This window comes from Puntigrus tetrazona, chromosome 10 (genome assembly GCF_018831695.1).
Source record: "Puntigrus tetrazona isolate hp1 chromosome 10, ASM1883169v1, whole genome shotgun sequence".
NCBI classification, from domain to species: domain Eukaryota; kingdom Metazoa; phylum Chordata; class Actinopteri; order Cypriniformes; family Cyprinidae; genus Puntigrus; species Puntigrus tetrazona.
Window position 1 is genome coordinate 4,386,916 of NC_056708.1, and position 27,871 is coordinate 4,414,786.

The 27,871-nt window shown below is 37.0% G+C and overlaps 1 protein-coding gene across 9 annotated transcripts in view; it reads right to left on the bottom strand.

Annotated features, from left to right (window-relative positions):
- Positions 1–21,022, bottom strand: part of nrg1 (neuregulin 1) — a 49,278-nt gene extending 28,256 nt beyond the window's left edge. For 4 of the 9 annotated variants that reach the window (XM_043250399.1, XM_043250398.1, XM_043250395.1 and 1 more), the window contains exon 1: positions 2,546–3,812. In XM_043250399.1, the coding sequence (XP_043106334.1) occupies positions 2,546–3,200 (655 nt within the window). In that variant the 5' untranslated portion in view covers positions 3,201–3,812. Of the gene's footprint in view, positions 1–2,545; positions 3,834–14,615; positions 14,738–16,125; positions 16,301–20,823 lie in introns of those variants that run through there. The other 5 variants (XM_043250400.1, XM_043250401.1, XM_043250402.1 and 2 more) reach the window with 4 other exon arrangements.
- Positions 21,023–27,871: the final 6,849 nt, after the last annotated feature.

A 27,871-nucleotide genomic window follows, 5' to 3' on the forward strand; every position in this document is an offset into this window, starting at 1 on the left:
CATATCAGGTTTCCATCAAAAGACTTTTTTTTACCGATATAGCTGATGGAAATGCCATTTATCAATAAAACCTTTCATGTGTTAAGGAGCATAAATTCTATATTGATACTTCGAATGAGGTCAAAATTGTTTGAAAAAACATTTTGTAGAGAAAAGGGGCTTTAACGCAAATAAATGTAGTGTCACGTGACTGAATTAAGCTATAGGCAGTGTCCGAGTACATGTTCCTGGATCAACATCTTTGTTGACCTTTGAACAACATTGTGATTAACCAAAGTAGATTTGAAGAAACAGTTAATAGTTTTTGTGAAGTTTAGGCTTACAATCAGTGTTTGGTGTTTGTACAGTAGTGTCATTCAATTCAATTTTTGGATGAAAATGTTGTTCCAAGGTCAACAAAATATGTTGACCCAGGAACACATAAAACTCAGCCATATCAGGATGTGTGTCTGTATTCATGGTGTTGCTTGCGTCAAAGCACTGTTTCTCTGTGGAAGATGTCTCCCCCGTCTCAGTGGAAGTTACACCACCACACAGGACATCAATATATTCAGCATTGTAAAAAAAAAAAGAAGCCAAGTTTGATTCTTGGCTTTACTCCCACTGAAATACTGCAGTAAGAAATGAGTCAGGTAGTTTGTGCAAGGCTACTCAAAATATACTGCTGCCTACCTATAATACAACTCAGAAGTTGAACAAAAACACAAATAACTTAATTAATCTCCAAACAAGCATTTAGCAACCTAAAAACAAAAAATGACATTAATTCAGATCATTAAAAGGTAAGAATAAGACGGCTCTTTAAATACCTTTGACCTTTGAAATTTAAGAACTGTTTAAGCACCTTAATTTGTGTTTAATCTGCTAAATCTCTCCTCATATCAATCATAGGCTCGTACAGAGAGATCAGTGTTCATTGTTACCTGTGACTGACAGAAACAAAGGCATTTGAATGATAATGTAAATTACTAGTACAATATAAAGTACTAATGCAGTCACAAATACAAAATGTGCCCATGATGCATTTATCTCTTATTTCTATTCCTTCTTTTTTTAATCTCACAAAATCTGACGTGTATTTCATCAGGCTCAGAATCACGTTGACTACAGCTTACTTCTTAGTCAGCTGATCTGCTGCCTGTTATTGATTTAGACTGAAATTTCTAACACAACCGATCGCATTTCCATTTCAGGCCTGGACGATTGATCACACTGCTCACAGTAGGAGGGACTTTGAGCTTCCCAGCAGCACTTGCTTCAAGCAAAGTGTAAATCTGCATTTAAAAATTTAAAAATTCTGGTCAGAAGAATCATAATTTAACATAAAGCTGTGAAGTACAGTGGATTGGTAGATATAGTAGTCCAGCACAGCTCTGTTTTCATTCACATCAAAATAAATATGATGTTTGGTTTGACTAGGGTACATTATCTATGACAAATATTTCTCAATTACAGGTAAAGTACAAGGTTTTGTGTAATCGTTTCCTGACAGATCATGATTCTATTGCTCAGTATTTAACACAAGCAGCCATCTTAAACTTTGACAGATGAGGTGAGATAATCCATTTTTTCAAATGGATTAAAGTGAAAATCTCAGTCTCAAACAGAAGGGCTCAGCAGAGATAAATCAATAATATGTGCATGCTAATAAACTGTGACCTGCAGATAAATGCGCAGCATCATTATCAGACTGACTTCAGGAAACTTCTTGCAGGAGGACGATATATCATTGCTCATTGCTAAAAATGTCAAAAAACAGAAGAGAAAAAAAATAAAGGGAGGGAGATCTGAGAGTGGAAGTCTGGCAGTCTTCCAGCCATTATAATTCTTCAAGCTCTCAAAGTCACAGTGGAAAGCGGATAGTATTACTGACGATCATCTTGCTCTGGAAGGGTATTGGCTAGTCTTTGTGGAGACTCTGACCTTGAAATGGAGCAGAGCCAACAGGAAGTGTCCTCCTCTCACTGCAGCAATGCTGCATTATCATGCATTATATGTGCCGTGACAGGGGTCTGATATAACTTGTGTGGGCAGGTAAGTGGTAACAGTGTTTAGATTTGACACAACACTCATCAGGCAGCTTCAAAGGGTCGTCTGCGTCACTATCAACGCCCATCTTAGTTACGTCCAAGGTTTAGTCACAGGAGTGTGCAGAACAACTGACAAGATACAACACGTCTACTTTTAACTAAAAATGCAGTCACATCCGGCGCTTGCCCCACTTTGAATCATTGCTTAAATGTATAAACAATTAATGTTCTTTGATCCTGTATGAATTGACAGAATGTACTGATAGGAGTTTGCATAACCATTTAAAGCTCTAGACCTAGAGCTAAATTGCAGTATGCATATGCATTTGCATTGCATATGCAGTGCAAATATGAGACCTGGACCCAAAATGAGGCAATTTACTGATATTGAGATGCATGTATCATCTGAAAAAGTAAGCTTGCCATTGATGTATGGTTTGGTTCCATTAATGTATGGTTTAGTGATCCAGGGTCACATATGTAAACATTATGACATAAACACAGATTGTACTTACAGGTCTTTGGAACAATATCATTGGATTCCAGAGTTTGAGATGGAAATTGGTTTGCAGTGGCATTCTGGACAGGTCTGAAGGTGCTCTTTGGGCTGGGTGGAGACACAGAGTTGGTGTGTGTAGTCACTGCTGCAGTGGGCGTAAAAACGGTCACCTTCGATGAAGGCGGCTCAAACGGTATGGCCGTTGACTCCCCTTCCACAAAGACCTTGGGCTGTCCTGGGACAGACAGAGTTGACAAGGTTGATGGTGAGAGTGATGCAGAGTTCTGAGTAAAGTCTGAATTGAGTATAGGATCCTGTCCTATGCGCTTGAGATCAAGGTGGGTCGGTGGCTCATATTCGAAGATCTTATCCACAAAGACCCACTTGAGGCCGGCAGTGCAGAGGGCCAGACTTAGCAAGCAGGCCAGGATGGGCAAGATGCAGATTTTTTCAGAGCGGATGCAGTTACTCACCCGCTCCAGATCGAGGCACACGCAGCACGCAGCCACAGGCAAAGGCACGCATCCACTCTCAGAGCCATCGCTGCCCTCCGCCACGTCTTCCTCTGCTTCCTCAGGCGTCTCTTTTGTGGCTGCCTCAGACAAGGCATCTGAAGGAGCCTCTTGAGATGCAAGTCCGCCAGAGATGTCCTCTGCCGCTTCCGACTTCATCTCTGCCCCTGGTTGGGTCGCTCAGAAGCAGCTGCACAGGACTCGTCTAATGCTGCGGCAGGCATGCTGCCTCGTAAAGTCTTCTTTCCATTATCAGATCACCAGTGAGGGGGAAGGGACTCGGACACGATGCTCAAACGACTAACCTCGTTACTAAAGAAGAAGACTTCTGTGGCTCTGATTTCTGTTTCCTGGGTTTGTTCACACAGAGCAAGATGAAAAACACAGGCAGAAAGTCTATAAATAAGGCATATGCTCCAGAGGCCGCCTGAGGGTGGATCCCGCCTCAGAGAGTCCCAGAGCAAGCGCTGCACTCACCTGGGGGCAGGGCTGAAGCGCCTCTGCTGCATTTCATTCTCTGCAGAAAACGGCTGAATCATCCAAAAGCAACTGCAGCAGGTGCATGTCCAGTCAAAGCGCAGACACTTGGAAAGACTTGAGCGCAGAATTGCAAACAAGCAGGAGTAGATAAGAGTGAGGATTACACACACCCTTGCTTTCACCCCTCCTCTTTCTCCCTCTCCTTATCCATCACACCAACACACACATTCTGTCTCCCGCTCTGTCTCGATCCTCTCACACTGCGAACACTGAACACACAGTCAGGCAAGTCTGCGCTTGATCCAATTAGGAAGAACATCAGCGAATGAGACAGTCTCTCTCTCTCTCTCTCTCTCTCTCTCTCTCTCTCTCTCTCTCTCTCTCTCTCTCTCATTCACTCATCATCTTTCTGCCATTGATTCTACTGAGGTTGAGGATAGAGTTGTATCTCACACATTGATGGACTGTATCTCAGGGGAATAGGATTCTACTGTTTCTATTAGTGGTCGAGTGACATGTTTTTTTAATGGCTAATAGCTGATACTGATATCAAAGGGAGGGTTGGTGCAGATGACAGATATTATATTATGCTCATGGGGAGTTGTTGTATAATGTGATAATGTGGGGAGTTGATATATAACATGTCCACATGCTTTTTAACTTAACTACCATGTACTTGCATAAAAAAAATAAGTACAATGTACTTATTGTGTTCATATTGTATTGCTAAACACTTCTGCTGCTATTGAGGTGGCATAAAGGTAACGTTAGGGACAGGATTGGTGGTATGAGTAGTTTTGAGGGTGGGATAGGATGTAAGGGATGTGTCAACAGTGTAAATATAAATGCAATTAATAATCAATTACAGATGTAATCAGATGTCTATTGGTAGATGTTGGAACTGACACAATCACAGTTATTAGATTAAATATTATTTTTTTCTCAAAAAGGCTGCTGTGGTGCTGATAATAAATGAGAATAAAACATGAATGCTTCAAGATACCCTCAGAGCATCATTCAATCAAATGTTTTTAAATCACAAAACTGATTTTAAATTGATTTGTTTGAGTAATGTTGGTGTGCATTCAGTCTGCCCTTTACTGTTCCATAATCAAATTTGCCTGTACATGCTGAAGGAACGCTGACTCAGGCTAAAGAGAGATCGCAGGCAGTCCAGAAGCCCCATCCAGGGCCAATAAATAATGCATGAGGAACAGACTCCATAGGGAATACTGTAGCCACACCGGAAATCAGTGCGTGCTTTAAGACGTTTTCTTTACAAATCATTACTAGTTCACTAGATTTATTTGCTTCAGTGATATCAAAATGAAGCTAATTTCACAGATTTTAGCATATTACAAAGGCAAAACTGGTTAATAAATTAACACACCTTAAAACTCTACCTTTTAATCCTTAGAATTTTCGGTTTGGGTGAATTTCAACATAAAATTGTCAGAAACTCTCAAGAAAAATAAGACATTAAATTTGGAATAAAATAAATGAGCCTGTTATTATTTTGATTGTTTTGCATTTCATATTTTCATGACGACAAAGTTCCAAATTCTTATTACTTTAATCCTTTTTTCAAATAATTAAAATCTTTTTTCCCTATTACTGTCAATGACATTTCATCAACAGACTTTCGTCACTGTAATACAACTTACTTTCGTTTTTATTTTAGAGTTAAAATGTGCGTTATTGTCATGAAAATAACAGATTTAATATTCTTTAAGCAAAACATAATTTCTGTTCATTTTGGGGTGAAATATGACTTTACAGGTTTCATACATTTATAACATGAGAGTCCCCAAATATTATGAGTTAACCCACAAACAGAGGCCACCTGTTTAACAGATTAGTCATTTTCATATTCAGACTGATCTTTGACATCTTCTACGTTTTTACATGATCTTTAAATGATGGTGCTCAAATTCAATCTATGCACACAAACATAAACTTTACTTTTGACCATCCCTCAAACTCTAATGTGGTCAGATGAGTTAGGAATAGTGACCACACAACACGTGGCATCGACCCCCTGCAGGGCTAAATGAAGCAGATAAAGAGAGTTTTAAGTCCCCTCAGGCCTGTTAAGCTGTCCCACTCATTAGGCTGGGATTCAAACGTACATGAGGTTGTGTGTATGTGTGTAGGGTCATAAGGTCAGGTCTACAACCATGACCCCTCACTCTTACAGAAAAGGAAATGGACTCTCATTGTATGGACAGATGTTCACGTCCTGCTGGACAGCAACAACTGAGAAAAAAATCATTATAAAAAGGTTTACATGTTTACAAACATAGCTGTAATGTAAAATCATAGTGAATTTATCTCACTGCACAGCACCTGTAGAGACCAACTATTGTAACTGTAACTTACACTAAATGTACTTGTTAAGTAGAACAACGAGTTCAGAATGATTGAGAAAGTTATTCTCTGCTAGTCTATGTGTTAATATCAATATGTTAGTTTATCTATAAGCCAGTGTGCTCCTAAACAGGTACAAAATTCTCAATTAGAAGATATAAGCATTCAAAGCTTGCTATTCGTAACTTCCACCAAAATGAATCAACATTTTTTGATGTCACCTACTTGAGCTTCTTAGCAAATCTTCTGACTAATCAAATGCTCTGTAGAATGTGAAGCACCTGTAGTGCACAATGTAGGCGATAGGGAACCATTCAGACAGTGAAATATGGTTTCAATTGGAGCAACTGAGGTCTGTTTTCACACTGTCATGCGAACCTCATAAGCACAAGATGGCATATATTAAACACTTTTAAAACCACGCAGCCTCAGCATGATTAGGATGATCATGATTTAGTTTTAGTAAGAGTTTCATATTGAATCTAGAAGGTAATCTATTAGATTGTTGCTGTCAATGCAGGTTTACTCAGCTCAACAGTTCTGCCTGAGCAGATAATACATTTCCACAATAACACTGCGTAGGCACTCAAGACACTTCAGGGGACCTTTAAAATAAGCTACCTACAAAGAGGGTTTTGTGTGCATAGGTTACTGCTGACTAAGTTTGTCACTTTTAATTACTGTATAAATGTTCATATATAACAATTTGTTTACCAGACAAAGCACTATTGATCACATAATAAACAGTCACACTTGTGTTACAACATTCTTGTTAGATCCAATATTGTCACACAGAATTGTCTTTTAGTTTCAATCTTTCTGAATATTCTGCAAAATTAAGTGAACAAAAGACAGAGTTCTTACACAGCCTGGAACTTCTTTAAAAATACAGTTCTAAAGAGGGGCTATAGAAGAGCTAAATAAGGGAGCTTAAAAAGGCAATGATGTAGAATCAGTTGGAAAAGCTAAACAGGAAGTGATGCAGAATTGGTGGGTGGGGCTTAACGGGCAGTGATGTAGAACTGGTGGGTGGGGCTAAACAGGTTGTGATGTAGAAACAGGTGTTTATCATCCTCTGCGGAGGTGGTGCTTATCCACACCATTACATCATAGAGTAGAACACTCTACCAGCTGTTGTTTTGACAAACTGTCTTTAATATAATCAGTTTTTTTGTTCTGAAACTTAGGGGATGTTTATAGTAAAGTGAACTTCTATATGTCAAAAGTTCGGGAGACTTGGTTTCTCAGTTCATAACCCTATTTAATATTGAGTATATCGATAAAATCTACTTAATAAAAGGAAATAGGCACACATCTATATAGTTAAATACTATTCATATTGTACAGATAATAATCAGTATAAATAGAAAATTCAAACATCTGACCCGAAAACTGTGTTCATTCATGAGGTGTAATAAGTGTAAATTCTAAAGCCTTTTTACATGAAGTTGATTCAATTATTTATTGATAACAATTGTGAATTCTGTCCTGAAATAATCCCTGATGAGTAAAGCAAAACAGCATAGGTTCGGTGGGTGATGGGTTACTGGTGCATTAGGAGATGAGACGCTTTTCATGCCAAACACGTCAAGTCAAGAGTTTTATTAACAAATGCAGAACAAGGTCTTGGGCAGCAGTTCAATAACGATGCCTTTCTCTGCTGACGCACAAACATCGAGGAGCTTTTAAAGAAATTCTCCTGCGCTGTCACGGCTCTGGGCAACTGGAGTCAGACGCAGCGTCATGTCTGACTGTGTGTTAGTGTCCTCACCTCCCACAGCCGCCTGACTGGTGCCACAGCTGCAGGATTATCCATCTCACAGACAGCTATTTAAAATCTACATGAAATCATCTTCCTGGTCAACTGCCATTAACTGAAAATCAAGTGTTAACTGTTGTTCTTTTGCTTTATCTATATTGTTAAAAGTGTTATATAAATAAAGTTGATTTTATAACCTATAATATAACTTTTGCCACATCTCACACAAATACCAAAACAAATCCTACCCTACATTGTCCCATGCTGCCTTTTTCATCATGTTTCATACAAAGTAGGCTACTAAAAACAAAACAATTTATGTTTAATTTATTACATTCATGTGCTGTCAAACAATTCATTGTGTTTTTGTTTATATGTGTGTGCTCTGTGTAGAATTATATATATATATACATATACATGTATATATTTATATAAAATATGCTGTTTATATACATGTATATATTTCCAAAAAAAATATATTTATTTATAATATAAATTATGTGAAGATAAATATTGACAAGTAAATGCATGCGATTAATTGTTTGGCAGCACTAATATATATATATATGCATTTTTTTCTTGATCAGCATCTTAAACATTTTCTGTAAAATAGCCTTGTAACGTTTTCATGCTGAAATTGATTATGGGTCTTTGGATTTGGTGCACATGTGTACCAAACAAATACGGAGTTAAACACTGCAGGAATTAAATTAATTGGAAACAATTGAAACAGCAGCACAAAATCACTTTCTCTTACTACTAGTTTTAACACACCAAAAAAAAAAATCTCTGGCCTCATGTGGGACACTTGCGTCGGATCAAGGATGACGCAGTAGTAGCAAATCAAGTATTTACATTGATAAACATGAAAGCCACAACCAAGGAACTTGTTACAAGTAGATCGGACAAGACCCACAAGGTGTGACACACTTTAAATACAGAACACCTGTGAACAAAATCAAACACAGCCAGACCACTAGCAGAAACTAATGGGTGCAAGAAACAGGCTCTGGAAGGCGCTTTTGAAGTGTGGACCTTGGAGGGTGCTTTTGATGTTGTTCCAGGGTCAGCAAAATTTGTTGACCCAGGAACACATTGAACTCAGAAAAATCAGAACATGTTTGGGTGCTTTACAGAGACTTGGGGGCACTTACTAGGCATGGGCAATTGGAAGCGCTCTGCAAAAGTGGACACTGGCCCACTTTTGCAGAGCACCCTCCATTCAATGCTCATGCAGCTTGCAATAGGAACCGCTGGTGGTGTTAACTTTGTCACTGACTGTTACGTGTTTGTGTTGTGCCGTGTGTTTTTTTCCCCTCTATCTGTTCTTTTGCACATTAACTTCTTAGGTACTGGTCATTGGTTCCTGTCACCCATCAATCTTCATCAGTGCTGATGTCACCCATTCTGCAGTCTCCAATCGATCAAGACCACCTCAGATAAAAGAGCACGCAGACCACCCACAAGCCCTCCCATTTTGTTGTGTATTGTATTAGTTTTGATGTTTGTCACTTGCCACCGTGTGTATAGTTTTTTCGTTTCCTTTTCCTCCACACTGTAAAACATCACGCGTTATGTGTTACGAGGCTGGGAAGAAGTGCACAAGTAAGAACGTCACATGACATACACTACAACATGTAGGATTCTGCCATTGTATAGTACATTAGGTTAGGGGCACGTGCCACCCCATGTACTCTTGTTTTGGCTAAGCGGGTGTTTAGTTAGGGTGTCTCGGACGCTGAAGACGTTTTCTTTCCAAATATTTCTGTTTCTAGACAGCTTAGGGGAAATTAAGTAGCTGAAGGCTGTTTTTTATTTATTTTCTTTGATTTAGCACCACCCTTCTTCCCGTTCCCTTAAATTTTCCTTTTTGTTTCTTCCAAACTTTCGGTATTTAATAATCACAAACAAGAATAAAAGCATTCTCTTGCACTTTAGTTTGCGGTGTTTTCTTTGTCCGGCACACTGTATGCGCATTCTTTACTGTCTGTCTTTTTAAATATTATACCACAGTACCCTGCGTCATTGACGACACAGTTGGTGGTAGTGAGCTGGTGCTTACAGGCTGAGGACAGAAACTGGAGGTTCTCAGGAATGAGTTCTCATCAATGAATTCCATTTTGAAATTTTAATCACTCAAACAGAGGACTAGATAGGGAGATCGCTGATGATCACATTTTCGTCCAGCCCCAGCCAAAAACACTCACTGAGTGCTGCCTCATACCAGCCCACCTCATTGGATAGATCTATAAATTCCTCCACATTACCCTCCAATGTCCAACCGCTCTGCCACAGCCGCTACAGCCTGTTCTAGCCATAGTGATTTGGTATGGTCAGATCTTCTGTCACACTTATTTTGAATTAAGTAGAGCTTCTTTATTTACACCGATAAACACAGAGACACCAACAAAGGAACTTGTAACAAGTGTATTGGACAAGACCCAGAATATAATGAAGGATAAAAGGGGGAACACTTTCGATCAAAATCAAACACAGCTAGACCAAATGATTAGACAAGAACAGGAAATCCAAATAAGGGCATAAGGAAACGAGGGAGGAAAAGACAGGGTCTTAGTATAAGTCGGACGTCATGTGATTGCTCAATTAATGTTTCAACCAAAGATATATATATATATATATATATATATATATATATATATATATATATATATATATACAAGCCCAAATCAGATATAAAATGATGAAACAAATGGTTTTCATCTTCTGCGATCTCATTTCAATGTTACACTGCTAATGCATTAGTCAATTTATCATTGTAATGATGTCTCTGTAAAAGCCAAACTCTCTTGGTCCTGCAGCAGTGCAGCACTCAGTATATTGTAATCATTCATGCAGTGAGTTCTCTCCTTCTGAGTGTTTCCTAAATGGCTTTCATTTTGAACAACGTGGCATGACAGAGACCACTAAAGACAAAGAGCTGCAGACTGCTGCAGTAACACCTCCAGTACCAACTGTTGTCCGCATCTGCAGTACAGAGAAAGTTCTCTAAAGGCCAGCATGACATATTTTGGGTTAGTGATATAAGTAGCCAGAACACAGCACAGCAGCTCCCTAGGCGATGCAGAACATCTTATTGACTGTACAGGGATACTTTGGCAAACACCCACACCACTGTAGACTACTGGCAGTGAAATTTGAAGAGAAAAGCACCACTCACTAAAATGCATTTCACTCTGATCTGGTTTGGCCTTTTTTGTCTATCGTTAATCAGCAGTCCTCCACAGACCTCTACACATGTCTAGACACTGTAATTAAAACCGGATCTCTTCAGATGACCTCTTAGAAAAGAATTCAGACATATGCAGAGAATGTAATGAATGATACAGAACACAAATTCCACATGTATGACATCTTTCTTTGTCCTGCAGCACAGCTGGACTCATATAGCCACTGAGAAAAAACAAAAATGAAACTGGCCCTAAAATGTCACTCATAATTGTTTTACATGGGGCCATAATGTAATTTCAGTGTTTATCAATGCTATTGCTGTCCAATAATGGAAATGTCAGTGTTTCTCCTTCCATAGTATCTTTTCTTCTATGAAAGTCAAAACAGCCTGGTTTCAACCTTTCTTCAAAATATCTTTTTTTTGTGTTTGGAAGGACAAGGAAATGAATACAGATTTAGAACTACTTAAGGGTAAGTAAATGATGACAGAATTTTCATTTTTGGTCAAACTATTCCTTTACTGATACTGAAAAAATGTAATTAAACTTTACTTTTACACAGTGCACATTTCTTAATATGACTATTAATAAGATTGTATGATCGTTGAACACCAATTTAGTACACTAAAAATACAACTGCAGTGTATTTTTATTAAGTACATAATTATGTAAATGTATTTGTAGTATACTTAGCACAACTTAGCACAAAATAAATGTCTTTCAAATACATTTTATTATATTTATTTTTTGCTAGGGTAACTGATGAACTTTAACAGTTATTGACCTGAATTGAAAGAACACTGAATTCAATTTAGCAGAATAATGACACTACTGTCTTCTGTAGAGCATTACTGATATGTTTTTACAACATTAATCTCTATTGCATAAAGTGCAAATCTAAATAAATGTGACTTGACATGTTTAAATTGTGATAAAGGTGCTACATAAAAAAAAAAACATACTAAAAGATTTGTGATCACTGGAATATAATACCAGTTGTGACATCAGTGGAATGGAGAGAGTCTATTTCCTTGAAATGGGTCAAATGAGAATTTGAAGTCTATAAGGGAAGCGTCTAATAGTAGCTAGTGGTCTCACATTACAAGATAGGACCGCTTACATTGGGAACCTGAGGGGAAACTACTCAGACAAAATCCCACAAATCAATAAAATGTAAATGCTGATCCATACATTCAGAGATGCCTTTGGAAAAGAGGGGTAGGGGTTTGGAGCACACAGAGTTTATCTGGTTTTGATAGGATTGTAAGCTCTGAAACAAAGCTTAGCAAAGCTGAGCAAGTCTCTAACTCATTAAAGTCATCACAGACAATTATTGACCTCTACCACCGCAGGAAAAATGGTCACCATACATCAAACTCTGACAAAGAAGTTGGGGTACTCCTCTACTGAAAACAATTTCTGGGAATTTGAGGCTGCATGTCTACAACTCTACTATTTTCATTGTATTTACAACAGAACAGCTCTAGTCTCCACCTCCTGCTCCTGTTAATCACAATGACCACAGCATGTTAAACATCCTCAAATCATGTAATACAGTGAAGGTCTGTACAGAACAGTTTTCTTTAGCTGATGTGTGAGGCATCAATAATAGGCAGTTTACAGTAATTAACATTAACAGATTAGCTTGTCTTTCTAATGCTCGAGGGAAGACATGGAAGAGCTCATACTTTTCTTACTTGGCAATCATTCAAATGCACTGCATACTCTCTAATTGAAAAAAGGCATTAAGAAACCAGATTACAGGGAGCAGAAAATCATTTTTGCAATGTTGCAGCTGAGCTAGAGGAACCCCATTTAGCTTATAGAAGATATTTATGATTCAAGTTTTTTTTTTTTTTTAAATCACAACCCACTGTTGATCAATATCAAAATTTGGGCTGTATTACAGTTGTAAATGCAAGAAGGCAGACAGCTTAATGATTACATATTTTACTGAGGAAAAGTGGTGTTTGCCCATGTAAAATTTACCACAATGCTTGAGTGGCAAGTACATTGATATGCTATTGTTAAAGTGGCATAAGTGTTTAGTGTATTGAGGTATGGTTATCACATGATTCCTTTACATAAGAACAGCAGCAACTGCTGAGCACATTAAGTGTCCAAACATTTTGTTTAAATAAGTGCATCATCTGATTATTTGAAGCTTTCTTCTTGTAGCTTCAATTAATTTTCAATGTTAACACATTACTTACATTATGCTACAATGTGGCACAACTAGGTGAACTGGGATGCACTTACAGTAATATAAAGGTCTTCAGATATGGCTTGGGTTCTTCAGTGTGTGACAGCCATGTGCCTGATCATTTAACAGCACACCACTCCTCAAAAATAAATACTTTGTATTTTTGACTGTGTTCATTTAAACAACAGTACTCGTGATAACTAACTTAGCCAACAACACTTATTAGCCAATAAATATAAAGCAAATAAAATTGGGTGGAATTAATGTATTAACAAGCTTTAAGCTCATTTTTAAACAAGCCTGAACCTACCAAAACTGCTCATCTTGTATTGCACAGATGTGATGAGACTTTGCATGAAAACCACCTGAATTATTTCAAAATAGGCTTCTAAATGAATGAAAAACACCCACCTCTGTTTAAGAGACTAATTATTTCAAAACATCATAAAGAAGATAAGCTACACATTTAGAATTTAAATACTAGAATTTATACTACTGTCCAAAGGTTTTGAACAATAAAATTTTCTTCTACTGACCAAGCCTGCGTTTTATCCAAAATACAGCAGAAGCAGAAATATTGTAAAATACTATTTTAAATAACTGCTTTCAATTTAAAATAAAATGTAATTTATTGCTGTGATCATCGCGAAATATCCAGCATCATTATTCCAGTCTTCAGGTTCACATGATCATTAACAAATCATTCAAATATGCTGATTTACTGCTCGAAAACATTTTATATTATTGTTATTATATCAATATTTAAAACAGTTGAGTACATTTTTTAGGACTCTTTGATGAATAGAAATATCTAAAGAGGGATGGTGGATTAAAGAAATGAAAAACGTATTTATGCTTTTTTTAAATCGACGATAAAGACATTTATAATGTTACAAAAGAAAAGGGCTTTGTATGAAATGCTGTTCTTCTATTCAAAGAAACCTGAAAAATTCTTATTAACATAATACAAATAATAGTAATATTTTTTTCAGCAGCAAATATGAATATTAGAATGGTTTCTGAAGGATCATATAACTGGAGTAATGATACTAAAAATTCTGCTTTTAAATCATAGGAATAAATGTTAAAATATATACAAATATAAAACAGTTATTTTAAATAGTAAAAATATTTCAAAATGTTACTGTATTTGCAGTATTTTGGATAAACAAAATGCAGGCAGAAGAGAATTCTCTAAAAAAATCTTACTGTTAAAAAACTTTTGAATACTCCTGAGTCAGTTATATAATCCAGTCTGCCAGAATGAATCAGGCTTTTTAAGTCTATGTGAGATCTGTCTAGGACAAACCAAATCACCAGAATGAATCTGACTTCACAAAGTTACATACAGGATAATAGAAAGAGAGGATGAACTTTCATGACTTTCTAGGTAAACATATGAGAGATAAGTTAGCTTAGAATGATCTTGCAGTTTTGATTAGGCTTTTTCCAGTATGTTCTGGTAACTTGATTCGGGTGCTATAGCCATCATTCTGGGTAGAACGATGTAAATGTTTGCCCCTATAGCCTTGCCACTAATTTGCACATTGATACTTGTAAAAAGGATGCATTCTTACTTTTCCTGATGGTTAGACTTGCTGTAGTATTTGTTTTTCCAAGGTTGTTGACTGCCTCACAGGTGTATAAACCAGCATCTGCTTCTGTGGATTTCCTGATCAACAGTTCAGATATTTTCCCCCTGTAGAAAGTTACATAATGTTAAGGTTATATATATATATATATATATATATATATATATATATATATATATATATATATATATATATATATATATATATATATATATATATATATATATTAAATCTCAAAATTCTTGCATCACTAAGAACTGAATTTATAATGAGAATTCAAGTGTGACACATTGTTAATGCATCCTGAACAACTTATAGCTAATAATTGTTTTTTCTTATGAAGAAAAACCCTAGGTAACGCTTAAAATTCAGTTGCATGGCATTCATAAGTGATTAGTTCATCCTGAACTAATCATTTACGAAATGTTCATAAGCAATTAATAGCAATTAAGTGATATGCTAACAATTAATGTATCGTTTGTTAGTTCAATTACAAGTGATTAGTTATTGATGAACTAACCATTTACAAAACTTAACTATTCGTAAAAAAAACTTAACTACTTCATAAATTATTAATGAGTGATATGTTCATATGTTTAGGTTTTTTGGATGGAGTTATAAATAAGTTACGAGTGATTAGATGATGATTAACTAATCACTTAGAAAACATGACTATATGTTCACAAGCGATTAATAATATGCTAATAATATATAAATCTGCTACACACGGCAAAGCATTCAAAACCTGCTGTGTATACATGTTAATAAACAATTGAAATAATTTTCTGCTTCCCCTATTCTAAAGTGTAAGCTACTCATCATTTGTAAATGTTTTACAAACCTGTTGGTTACGTGGTGTGTGTGCGTATACACTGGGGTGAAAGATCTACCAATGATGAGAAAAACATTTAGCGGATGCAGAAAGGCTTGTAAATGATTTATTAACACGTTTAGACAACAGGTTTTGAATACTTTGTAGTGTGTTCTGCAATGTAAAGGCTGACTGGTGAGGGTTAAACAAATGTATTCTCTGACACAGATTTTTAACGCTATGAGATAATAGTGCAACACTGACACTTCGATGATTTATAAGTGATTAAAATATGTTACTATATAACAATATATTAACTAATAACTTATTAAACATTTACCAAGGATATGCTTGACTATTTAATGATATGATATTTTTTTAGATAACTTATGACAGATTTGTGCATTGTTAGCATATGACTTGAACATATAGGTATGTTTTGTAAATGATTAGTTATTCATCATCTAATCACTCGCAAATGGTTTAGAACTCTTTCTACAAAACATAAACATATTAACATATCACTTATTGCTCATAATTCTGTTTTGCAATTGATTAGTTTATCATTAACGAATCACTTATAAATGCCTTACAACTGAAACGTTATTATAGAGTGCTACCAATCCCTCATTCAGCATCAACAACATATAATTGTTTTTTTCTTAAATAATTTTAAGAACTTACTGTTTCTTTTTTTTCAGCTTTATGCTTTTGGGTTTGTTTTTGCCTGCAAGTTCTTTTCCATTCTTGTACCACTTAATATTGGGCGCTGGGTTTCCTGCCACAATCTCGCACTTCAGTAAAGTTTTTTTTCCATCCTCCACCGTCACGCTCCGCAGGTCCTTTAACTTGGGTTCCACTGAAACAAAAACATGCAATATAAAAAAGACATTACTAAAGAATGCAAACAATCCTCAAAAGGGTGAATCTTGCAATATTTTATCTCATTCTAATTATATTTATATTGTAAAGGCATTTGAGAAGTTCTTCTTACAAAAGTTTCTTCTACAAATAGAAAATAGACAATGTTTTTGCAAAATATTACTCAGATATTCTTTGGAACCCACGCTGCTGACCTCTCAGCAATTTGTTTCAATAGATCCCTAAAGCTCTTCAAACACAAACCAAATTTAAAACACTGACATAGACAAACAGGAAAGCATAACTGTCCCCTTATTATAGATGTTTCATGATGCCATGAACTAGTTAAATGTGATGTTTTCATTTGAAACTTATGAAAAAACAGATCTATAGAAATATAATTTATATTGCACAGTGTGACAGAAGTTCTAGATAACATGAAGACACTACTGTAAGACACACATTTTTTAATTTGTAAAAATGATGTCATACAAACACAGCTCTAAACTACTCAATCAATAAATATTTCAATCAATCACCTTTATTTACAAAGTGCTTACATTTTGTGTAAAAGCACTGAACAGTAAAAAAAAAAAAATAGCGAGAATAGCGTGTCAGTAATGTATAATGACAAGATTAAACATGTAATTTTCAGTTAAAGGCATTTTCTTATTGAAGGCAGAGACGTCGTTGTCTAGATCAGCTCAGATTCAATAGTTATCTCTGTAATCAAATCTATGAAAATTGCTGAAAATTAAGTGTTCCCAACTAAGCAAGCCAGAGGCGACAGTGACAAGGAACCAAAACTACATCTGTGACAAAAAGAAAAAATGGAAGAAGAAAAACTTGGGAGAAACCAGGGTCAGTTGGGAGGCCAGTTCTCTTCTGGCCAGAAAAAAATCAGCACTTAATTTTCAGTTAAATTTTAAATGCAGCTATGTCAAATTGTGTAACAGACTTATTGTGTGTATGAGTGTGAGAGAGTGTGAGAGACAGAGTGTGTGTGTGTGTGTGCACTGACATGAAAAGACACTATATACTTTAATTAATGCATATTTAATCTGAATGGCTAAATTGTGTTTTTCATAAATATCAAATTGGACCACGTTGTCACATGTTTTAATATTTTCACATAGTAATTATTTCATCAATGATTTTTTACAATTTTTCAAACATTACAGCATCTTTCACAAAGAAAAAAATCATCTCACCATGACTTAAACAAAGGTAGTTTTACGACTAGCCTGAATAATATTTCCACACGTTTTATCTGTAAAAGATAAGATAAGGCTGATGATACACAGGACAACATTTTCAGCAATTTTTCCAACTTTTTTTAGCATTGTTGCTTGGGCATTTTCCCACTGAGAATAAGTAACATATTTCTATGTAGATATTTTAGATCAGTCGTGGGGCCTGTGTCTCACCTGATTGCCCTTTGAGAGGAACAATAACCAAAGTTGCCCGGCAACACTCAAATCTCAAAATCTTTCCTTGTGTATCATTAGCCTTAGACTTTAATATCTTCCTGTATAGCACAAAGCTTCTGTTAGTTATACTGTTAGCTATAAGTCCAAACCAGCAGGGGGTGATAGCGGTACTGTAGTAATAACTAAAGTCTGAAGAAACATGAATAACTACAGACAAACCACATTTCATAAACTTGTTCATTTATGTTTTTCATTTATTTAGAGAGGATGTTCTAGAGAGTTCTTCACTGATTATCCACCCTCTGACATTGCTATTTATGTGTTAATTATAGTGAGAATGATATAGGGATGATTACAATAATTACAGACAGCACAGTCAACTTCCAAAATGTAAAAAAAATTACCTAATATATTAAAAAAACTAAATGAATGTAACTAAAATTTGATTTTAACATTGTTATACCCAAATAATTACTAGTGCATGGCGAACATCAGTCCTGGAGAGCTGCAGTTCTGCAAAGTTTTGCTTCAACCTTAATCAAACACACCTGATCAAGGTCTGACTGGTTACTAGGAAGCTACAGACAGGTGAGTTTTAATTAGCGTTGGAGCTGAACTCTACTGGACTGGAGTTCTCCACCCCTGTTCTAGTCTATGAAAAATGGGTTCAAGTGTACTAAATTGTAACTAAATACATTTTTTAATACTGAGTATGTTAAAAGCACATTTTACTTTATATTCACGTTGTCTCAATCAAAACAGAGTACACTTCGATGTTCTTAGGGTTATCTTAAGTACTGAATAATGTTTTAATATATTAAAGTAAAAAATGTGTCTGTGAAAATATTGCACTCTTTAAATAGATTATGGAAGTGCACTTGTTTTTGACCTGGGAAGCTCAACATACACTATATTTTTTAATGGCTATTTATTCCTAAGTTCTGGGCTGGTAAAACAGAAGAACTCAGAGTTCTACTGAACAGCTGCTCAATTTACTGTGAATCATCAGAAACATTAAACTCTGAATTAGTTCAAACCCCAGTTCCTTTGCAGCTCGAAATCTTGCTCATTTGCAGGAGGCTACTGCCTTATCTTACAACATTTCCTGTTGACAAGGTGCTTTTAATAACAAAAATCGTTAGTGATGACAGACAGACCTGCTTCATTCCTGTAGAAATCTCTAGTGGGACACCTATTGGGTTTCTTTACAAAGATGGTCTCAATTCACCAGCACAATCTACACATGCATTTCATAATTTACCAATGTACAGACATTGAGCAGCTTCATTTGTGCCTGATCTCTGTGTTTTCTCTAGTCTGTGCAGTCTCTGTGTCCATGCTGCTGCCCATCCAGCTGTTTCTTTATGTCACAGACCAGTTCCCTTTGGGGAAACTCCTACACTGTTTCTTAGGCCACAAAATCGAGTCGGATCAGGGACCACATTCCAGTACAGCGAGAATTCCATGATATAACATGAGGTTCAGACAGACAGATCAGCCACTGATCGTATTTTCCCTATAACTTTTATAAATAAATGGGAGGCTTATCCATTAGTGACATACTTTTGACTACTTTATACCACACAAACTTACATCAAAACCCCAAATCAGATAGAACAACCTTACAAAGTTTATATAGTGCATTTACCTATTTAATTTACTATTATATACAGTATTCAATCTGGACACTTCAGTCGCTCTTAGACATGTCTAAATGATCTTTTTTCTTTATTAAACATTTTCACATGTTTTGAATCAAATTATGTTTTGGTGATTTTTAGTGATGTATGAAGTCAGTTCTCCTCACACAGGTGTCCTAGTGTAAAAAAAATCACAGATGTAGAATCATTACCCATGGACTACGAACCACAAAAAAGTTGCACAATCATCATTTGTCTTTTTTTCTAATACTAGATTTATGTTTATCATTTTATCTTTATGTAAGATGTTTAAATTTCCATGATTTCTTACAATAAATAAACGTTGCTTTGATATTTTATGTCTGACGGAGAGACAATCAGACATTTTTAAGATGACTTGAAGGTCCAAACACTTCAGTAATTCCTGACATGTGTTTACACACACACACACACACACACACACACACACACACACACACACACACACATACACTCTCTACCACTGTGCTGAAACTCAACGAACCGGACTCATTTTACACAAGCGAGTTTCATCTAAAGCTGGCACGAGCGTGTTTCAACATGAGAGTGTTACCGAATAAATGCAGAGAAACATGAATGAGTTCTTTTGTCTAATATTTCTCCAAGAGATAATTCACAAAATCTAGACTTTCTGCCACGCATCACAACTGTCATAAAATAAATAAAAAATTAACATTAAAAATGAGGCAATGAATGGACCACTTACTAACCTTCAAATCTTATTACACATAATGTTAATAATTAGTCTAATAAGCAATAACCAGGAGCGTGTGTTCAGTTTCAAAAATGACAACATCGAAGAGAACAGTGAAATTCTGAAATAAAATACTGAAATGTTCCATTTCAGAATTTCACCAGATATTCTTTTTTTTTGGCTTGGGTCTCTTTGGAACATCTCAGATCAAGCTGTGAACATGATCAATAGGTGTAACTCATGAAGGTCAAATGACAAAGACATAAATTAAATAAGACATAGACCAAATACTGAGACTTTCTCACTTTTAAGTACAAATTTCCTTCACTTCACTTAAATATATTTTTAGCTAAATATAATGCTAATAAACAGAATTTGTATATCCTTCGATTTGAGAAATGTTGAATGCCAACAAACTATTATAAAATCACCTGCAAGTTAAGAAGCCTGTGTGAGAAAAAGAAACCCTCTCCATTTAGTCACCAGACCGGTGGGTCATGTTAATGGTTACAAACATTTCTGCCCTTTCTTCCTTGACAGAGCCATAGGCGAACAAATGTGGATTGCAACACCTGTAAATTAAAAGCGCAGCTCACGAGCAAAGAGCTCCAAGTTGAGGACAGAAACAATTGAAGCTGTCAATAGTCAAGCTGTCAATCCATTTACAACACCCAAAAACCGGACACGTTTTCCACATCTCAGCAGAGCAACGCTTTACCTTGCGGGGAGTCCTCAGTCCTGATTGATCTCTCAGAGTCCTTATCCTTTTTCTTCACGCCACTTTTCCCTTCTTTACTTGTATTCTTCTCAGACATGCTGGCCTTTAGGTCAGTGATTTCTACGCTCTGTTAAGCTGTCAGTCAGTCAAAGTTCTGTGTGCGGTGTGAACATGGACTCCCTCTAGCTAACTGTTGAACAGAAACTCTCACCCGTGAGCATGTGTATTTTACAGCTCAAAGAGGCGGGACCAACTCTTCCTGTGTCAGATTTCTGCATCTCCCACATTACAAGCAGTGTGTTCTTTACTTATCTCTGCTTTTCTTTATTTATCAATTAGTAACCACAGCTATGCTGCTCCTGCTGCGTTGAAGACTTCACCAGTGTTGATGAGGTAAATGTAAGGGAATTACATTAAATAAAATAACATGAAATTTAATTACAAAATAAATTGAATGATTAATTTACAGTTACTAAAGATATTTTTTAGTAAATTACATTTACTAATGTTAATGTTAATGCTTACCAAGGGGTTACATTGGAAGCTTTTTACACACATGCAGATTGTATTGCTTTCTTTCCCAAATTGCACTGACAGCTCTGAAATAAGAGACGGCAATGTTTAAGAGTTTAGGATACAAAATAAGGCATGTTTATGTGATAACCATTTACTTCCTATTTGGATTTATGTATAAGCTTCAAGAATTAGATTTCAAACCCAGCTATTAAATTATTTATTGTTATGGTTGTAAATCTGTATTTAACATGTATTTAAATTTTAAACTAAAAAGCGGTGCTAAAGTCTGATTTTGTAGTAACTTTGATTTAAATGAAATTATTATAATAATTCACGTGATGGAAGATTTTGAAATGGATGTCTGATAGTAATACTCAGCAGTAATTTATCAATAGAAAAACATACAAACATAATACTTATGTCATGCTTTTTGTCCTTTCTCTGGATGTGACGACACATTGCTGACATAAGCATAGCAATCTTGACGAGACCAAACAAGCTTGATTTTAGTTCTTGCTGTTATCACTGTTTGATGTGGATCTGTCTTGTTTGCCATGTGGGACAAATGTCAGGCTAAAGTAACCAAGAATTTCATATACACTGGAACTAGAGCTTTACAATGATGATGCATTCAAAGGACACATGCTAAACAAAAAAAAACAAATCTGACTGATCAGTCTAAACTATAATTATAATAATCAACACATCTTTAAAACTAAACAAATGATTATTGACATATTGCTCATTTCGTATCCTAAGTAAATTTGTATTTAAATTAAAAAAAAAAAGTTGCTTAAAAATAAACATTTACTTACTGTAATCATACTGTATTTCAAAACACTTCTGCTGCTATTGAGATGGAAATGAGGCCACCTAATATAAAGTGGGACCTATTATCCTTAGGAGTACACCAAACTTTTTATTCTGTCCGATAGTTATTTTCATTTTATGGCTGGTATATGGCCAATATTAAATACAATTTTGTGAAGTGAAACATTAATAAATGTAAATTAAAACATTCCAAACTAAAATCACATGCTACAAGTTTAGTCATCACAGTAGTCATCAACAATGTAAAATGTGTACAACAGCATGTAAAATAAATATTTATATGGAGATTCTCTAATGACCATTTAAAGCTTACTTCTTAGCTAAATTTCAACTGTCCAAGATATACTTATGCAACTAAATAATTAAATAATTGCCTGAAGAGCTGAGAAACTGGTTTGTGCCCAAGCCACACATCTGTGGAAGAATTCAGAAAACGAAAGGGTCACAGAAACATTTAGTCTCTGTTAACCCTAATGGGAGAACTTTGAAACAACCAGGACTCTTCTTAGATAGCCCTCTATCAGTTGCTCAGTTTGTCCAGGAGACTGTGTACTAGTAAACAAGAGTCACTGGTCTGATGAACCTTAATTCTAAGCATCAGCTGCAGAGTACTATCCCAAAAGTAAAGTGTGCTGGTAGCATGGTAGAAGGAACACTAAGTGCAGCAAAATATAGAGATGGGTCTTAGATGCTCAGTTCAGAGCGTTCAGAAAGTCAGACTGGGCAGAAGGTTCACCTTCCAACAGAACCCAATCAAATATTTCTGGAGGAACCTTAACCTGTGCATCTGCCACTATCCAACCTGACAGAGCTGGAGAGTTGAAGAGGTGAGGAGAAGAGTGGCAGATAATTGCCAAATTGCTGATTAGCAAAGCTTGTTGCATTAAACAAAATAGACTTGAGACTATTAAGATGCTGCTTCAGTTAAATATTTAGTATATATTTATATGTGTGTGTGTGTGTGTGTATGTATATTATGTGATAAAATAAAAAGCAATAATGTCTTTTTTTACTGAAATGGTGTGTAAGACTGATAAAAGTGAATGACTGATTAAAGATTAGTATCACATTTGCATATGTGTGATATTGCACTTAGTTTATTGCTCATGATATTACTTAACTATATGCAGTAAAAATGAGACTCAAACAGGGGCATAGTTATGCTCTCTAGGCTCCATAATGGAGTGAGTTGTAACCCTGCATCATATTTGTGATCAGTCATATGAGGGGCAGGGCAAGTGGGTTAAATGGGTTATTAACTTTTGATTTATTAGAAAACAGAATTTTGGTAATATTAGGTAGGCAGATGAGTCACAAAAGAGTGTTTTATTTACTATGCTAATTTCAGACATGCTACCCTCACAAATCCAGTACTAAACCATTTCCTTTAGCACCAACCACCAGAACGTCAGCTACTGAGCAAACAGGTAACACTTCAAAGTTAGTCCTCATTACTGTTTAGTTCGAACCTTTCAGTTTCACCAAGTGGGTGTTGAATGAAACTCAGCTCTCCAGGTCGACGCCACACAGTCATCCTGAGAGTCTCTGAGAGGTGGGTGGGGTTGGGCGGTTTGAGGAAATCCAGAAGTCCTTCCTCCTTCACAAAGGCTGATGTGTCACAACTATGGTTACTGTTAAGGAACTTAAGGAGCTTGGAGTAAGAATGTGTGGGCTTCAATAAACAGGAGCATGCCGCTACAGACCTGCACTCCAATGCATACAGAGCATGTGTGAACACAGCGAGTGCCCTTTGGATCCGTCTCAACACATAAAGACAGGCTTACTGAATTCAAACAGGATGCCAGTGACAGGAAGGAATCCTGCCCAAGCTCATTGGAAATACATACCACCTACATTTCTGCAAAACATAAAAAATATACATATGAATTACCTGTTGAAAACTAGAGGAGGTGATAACTTTTATTTTCCTTCAACTATTCCTATTTGTTTATTTAGAATTGACCTAAATAAGACATTTCACATAAAACATGTATACATATAGTTTACAGTAGAAAATAATAGTTGAATATATAAAAATTACTAAACATAGCCTTGATTCTTAACACTGTGTTATTACCCGCATGATCCACAGCATTTAATTCTCATTTTAGTAATATAGGCCTATATTTCATAACAATTACTTTTTCTGCATCGATGTAAACCACAAATGCACAGGACAGGACAGGAAAGGTCTTTTTTATTTACTTAAAGCGGAATACAAGGAAACATGAAAATAATTAGGAGGAAAATAATGCAGTAGGCTGAAAAGAGCTATCCTATAAATTAGGGATGCAACAAATATTCGACAACCTAAATGTATATAATGGAAAAGGCAAAATAAATTATGCCAAACAATTACACACGGTGATCAAATACAGACATTCTAAAGCAGCAAACATGTCTGAAGTGTAAAAGCTCAAGAATAAAGTTTTAAAGAGTTTTTAAAAATGTCAGACAAAGACAATACAATCAATACAAGCACTGACAGCGAGAGACCATTTAATACAATACTGCATCTCATGTCTCCAATGAGAAGAGGTGGCGGCTGAAGAGGGGGCCAAAAATTGTTTCACTTGCTTATTTAATTACAGTTACAGTTACAGTTAAATCGTGCTTTGATAAGTTGATAAGTTATAGGCATATTTTAAAAAAAGTTGAGTGTAAATATTTAATAATAATAGTTTTATAATAGTTTTTTTTTCTTTAAAAAAACTACACAAAACAACAAAAGGCACATTTTGGCTATTTAATTTATTCAATGGTTAAAAAATTGGCAAAATATATGACAAAAGATGACAAAATATATGATCCAAGATGGCGGCGCAGCAGAAGCACGCAGCGGCCACTCCGGAACCAAAATTGTGTTTTTTGTTTGTTCAAGACGAAATTTTGTAGGGCATGAACACCAACGACAGTTGTGTCCGCGCATACGACCACCAGACACTGAAACTGCTCAGAAAACACGCAATAACTAAACTGATCGACGACGTTGCACGTGGACTCCGGGACCTCGGCTTGCTCTCTAAATTCTATCAGCATGTGGACTTTGCTACGAGAGGAGCGAACACGCTGGATCTTGTTTACACAAACATTCCCGGCGCGTATCGTGCAGAACCCCGCCCCAACTTGGCTACTACCACATCTCTGTTATGTTGATTCCAGCATACAGACCACTCATCAGACGCTCTAAACCGGTTCTGAAACAGATTAAAATCTGGCCAGCAGGATCCATCTCTGCTCTTCAGGACTGTTTTGAGTGTACTGACTGGGAAATATTTAGGGAGGCTGCAACCAACGGCGATTCCATTGACTTGGAGGAGTACACATCATCAGTGACTGGCTACATCGAGAAGTGCATTGATGATGTGACCGTCTCCAGGACCATCACCACACGTTCTAACCAGAAGCCGTGGATGAACGCTAACGTGCGTGCTCTCCTGAAGGAGCGAGACTTTGCCTTCAGAGCAAAGGACCGGGCAGCACTAAAAACAGCGAGGGCCAAACTGTCCCAAGCTATCAGAGAAGCAAAGCGCACTTATGCTAAAAGAATCCATGGCCGCTTCCAAAACAGCAGTGACTCACGGCGCATATGGCAGGGCATTCAAGCGGTCACCAACTACAAGACAACTCCACCTTTCTATGATGGTGACGCCTCCCTACCAGATGCGCTGAATGACTTCTACGCACGTTTTGAGGCACAGAATAAAACAACAGTGAGGAAGTCCACCCCTCATACCAATGACCCAGTACTCTGCTTCACCACAGCTTCACAACATTCCAGGCAGAGTACTAAAGGAGTGTGCAGAGCAGCTAGCTGATGTCTTCACTGATATCTTCAATATCTCTCTGAGCAGCTCTGTCATTCCAATGTGCCTCAAAACAACAATTGTCCCGGTGCCTAAGAAGTCTGTGGTTTCGTGCCTCAATGACTATCGTCCCGTCGCACTCACACCAATTGTGATGAAATGCTTCAAGAGGCTTGTCATGAGGCACATCAAGTCTCAGCTACCACCTTCACATGACCCATTACAGTTTGCGTATCGTCCAAACCGCTCTACAGACGATGCTATCACCACAACCCTCCATCTCACCCTCTCACATCTGGACTCAAAGGAAAACTACGTCCGAATGCTGTTCATTGGTTGTAATAAACCATTTTGTTTAAAAGTTATGCTGCTGTGTCATCTCCCTTTATGTTACATTCTCGAGCCAGGTGTAACAACTTTGGCCAAGAATTTTCATTTCGATGCATCCCTACTATAGATATCGCTGTTACTGCATGTGACATCAAAAGAATATACATGACATGTCTACTTTTAAATGTGTTTGTTTCCCATTGTTTCTGTGTTGCCTTGTCCTGTTGCCTTTTTTCCCCCATGGTAACTGATGAACTCCTCTGACTTGTTTTCTCATTATCTCATGTACTCGTGTAAAACCCTGTTTGTGTGTCAGTCTCCACCAAGATTTGATTAATGTCACTATAAAGTGTTTCCCTAGTTTTCCCTTCTTGTTTTTCTGTGTACTATTTGCCATGTTTTTTGGATCCTTCTCTGTCTTGCCCTTTCTTGGACTCTGTTTGTCAAACGGCCAAATTTCTCCCTTGACTGTTTTTGCGTTTTAGCCTGTATCGTACCTGTTTGCCATCTTCTCAACTCTGACTGTCTTGACCATGTCTCTAGAACCTGCTGATGGATCTGTCTGTGTCAGACCCCTTTGTTACAAATTCATTGTATCTAAATTTCTTACAACGCAATGATGTTTCCATGCTCTATATGATAAAACGTCTCGGTTAAGTATGTAACCCTCGTTCCCTGATGGAGTGAATGGAGACGTTATGTTGTGACAATAGACTGGGGTCTTGCTTGGAGCCCTGATTACCTCTGATTAAGAGAAAACGGCAATGAAATTTGGTTAACTAATCCTGAAACACTCCCCGTCACACAGGTATACATAAGTGATAGGTGTAGCCACTAATCAAGTTTTGCTGAGGTGCCGAGAACTAGTCCCTGGCATACAGTGATGGTTCAATACACACATGGGATTACCTGTAAGGAATCAGCCAGATGGCAGAGTACGAGGGCTGCCCATGGGGCAGAGCAAGCAACGCCGATACTGGGCCTGGTCGTCAGACTGCTCCACTGAGTCTACTCAACCAGGGTTCGTAGATGAGGAACTTACTGGAAAAGGAATGGTGCAGCAAGCATGACACAGGTCAGTTCTTCCCGCCAACTACCTGTTGCCCAACACAAGGGAAGAATGACTCAACAATGAGACTGTAAAATCTTGTGAAAGTATTTGGTGTCGCCCAGTCCGCAGCTATGCGCCAACACAAATGAGGAGGCAACAGTCCAAGTGAAGTAACCCTCACCCCAAGGGGGCAAGGCTTGGGCCTTGTATGCCAAGACGATGGTATCCACTATCCAGTGTGCCAACATCTGCTTGGAGACAGCCTTACCTTTCAGCTGACCTGCATAACAGACGAAGAGCTGGTCAGAGCTACTGAAGCTCCTGGTGTATAAATGCGGAAAGCTGTGCGAAAGGAATGCACTACTGCAATCGTGCATCTTCGGAGGTCTTCTCTGTGAGAAGAACACCAGTTAGCGAAACAGACTCCACTTCAACGTATAAGCCCTCATAGAGGGAGCTCTAGCCTGAGTTATGGTGTCCACCACAGCCTGTTGCAGGCCACTCAATTCTGCCG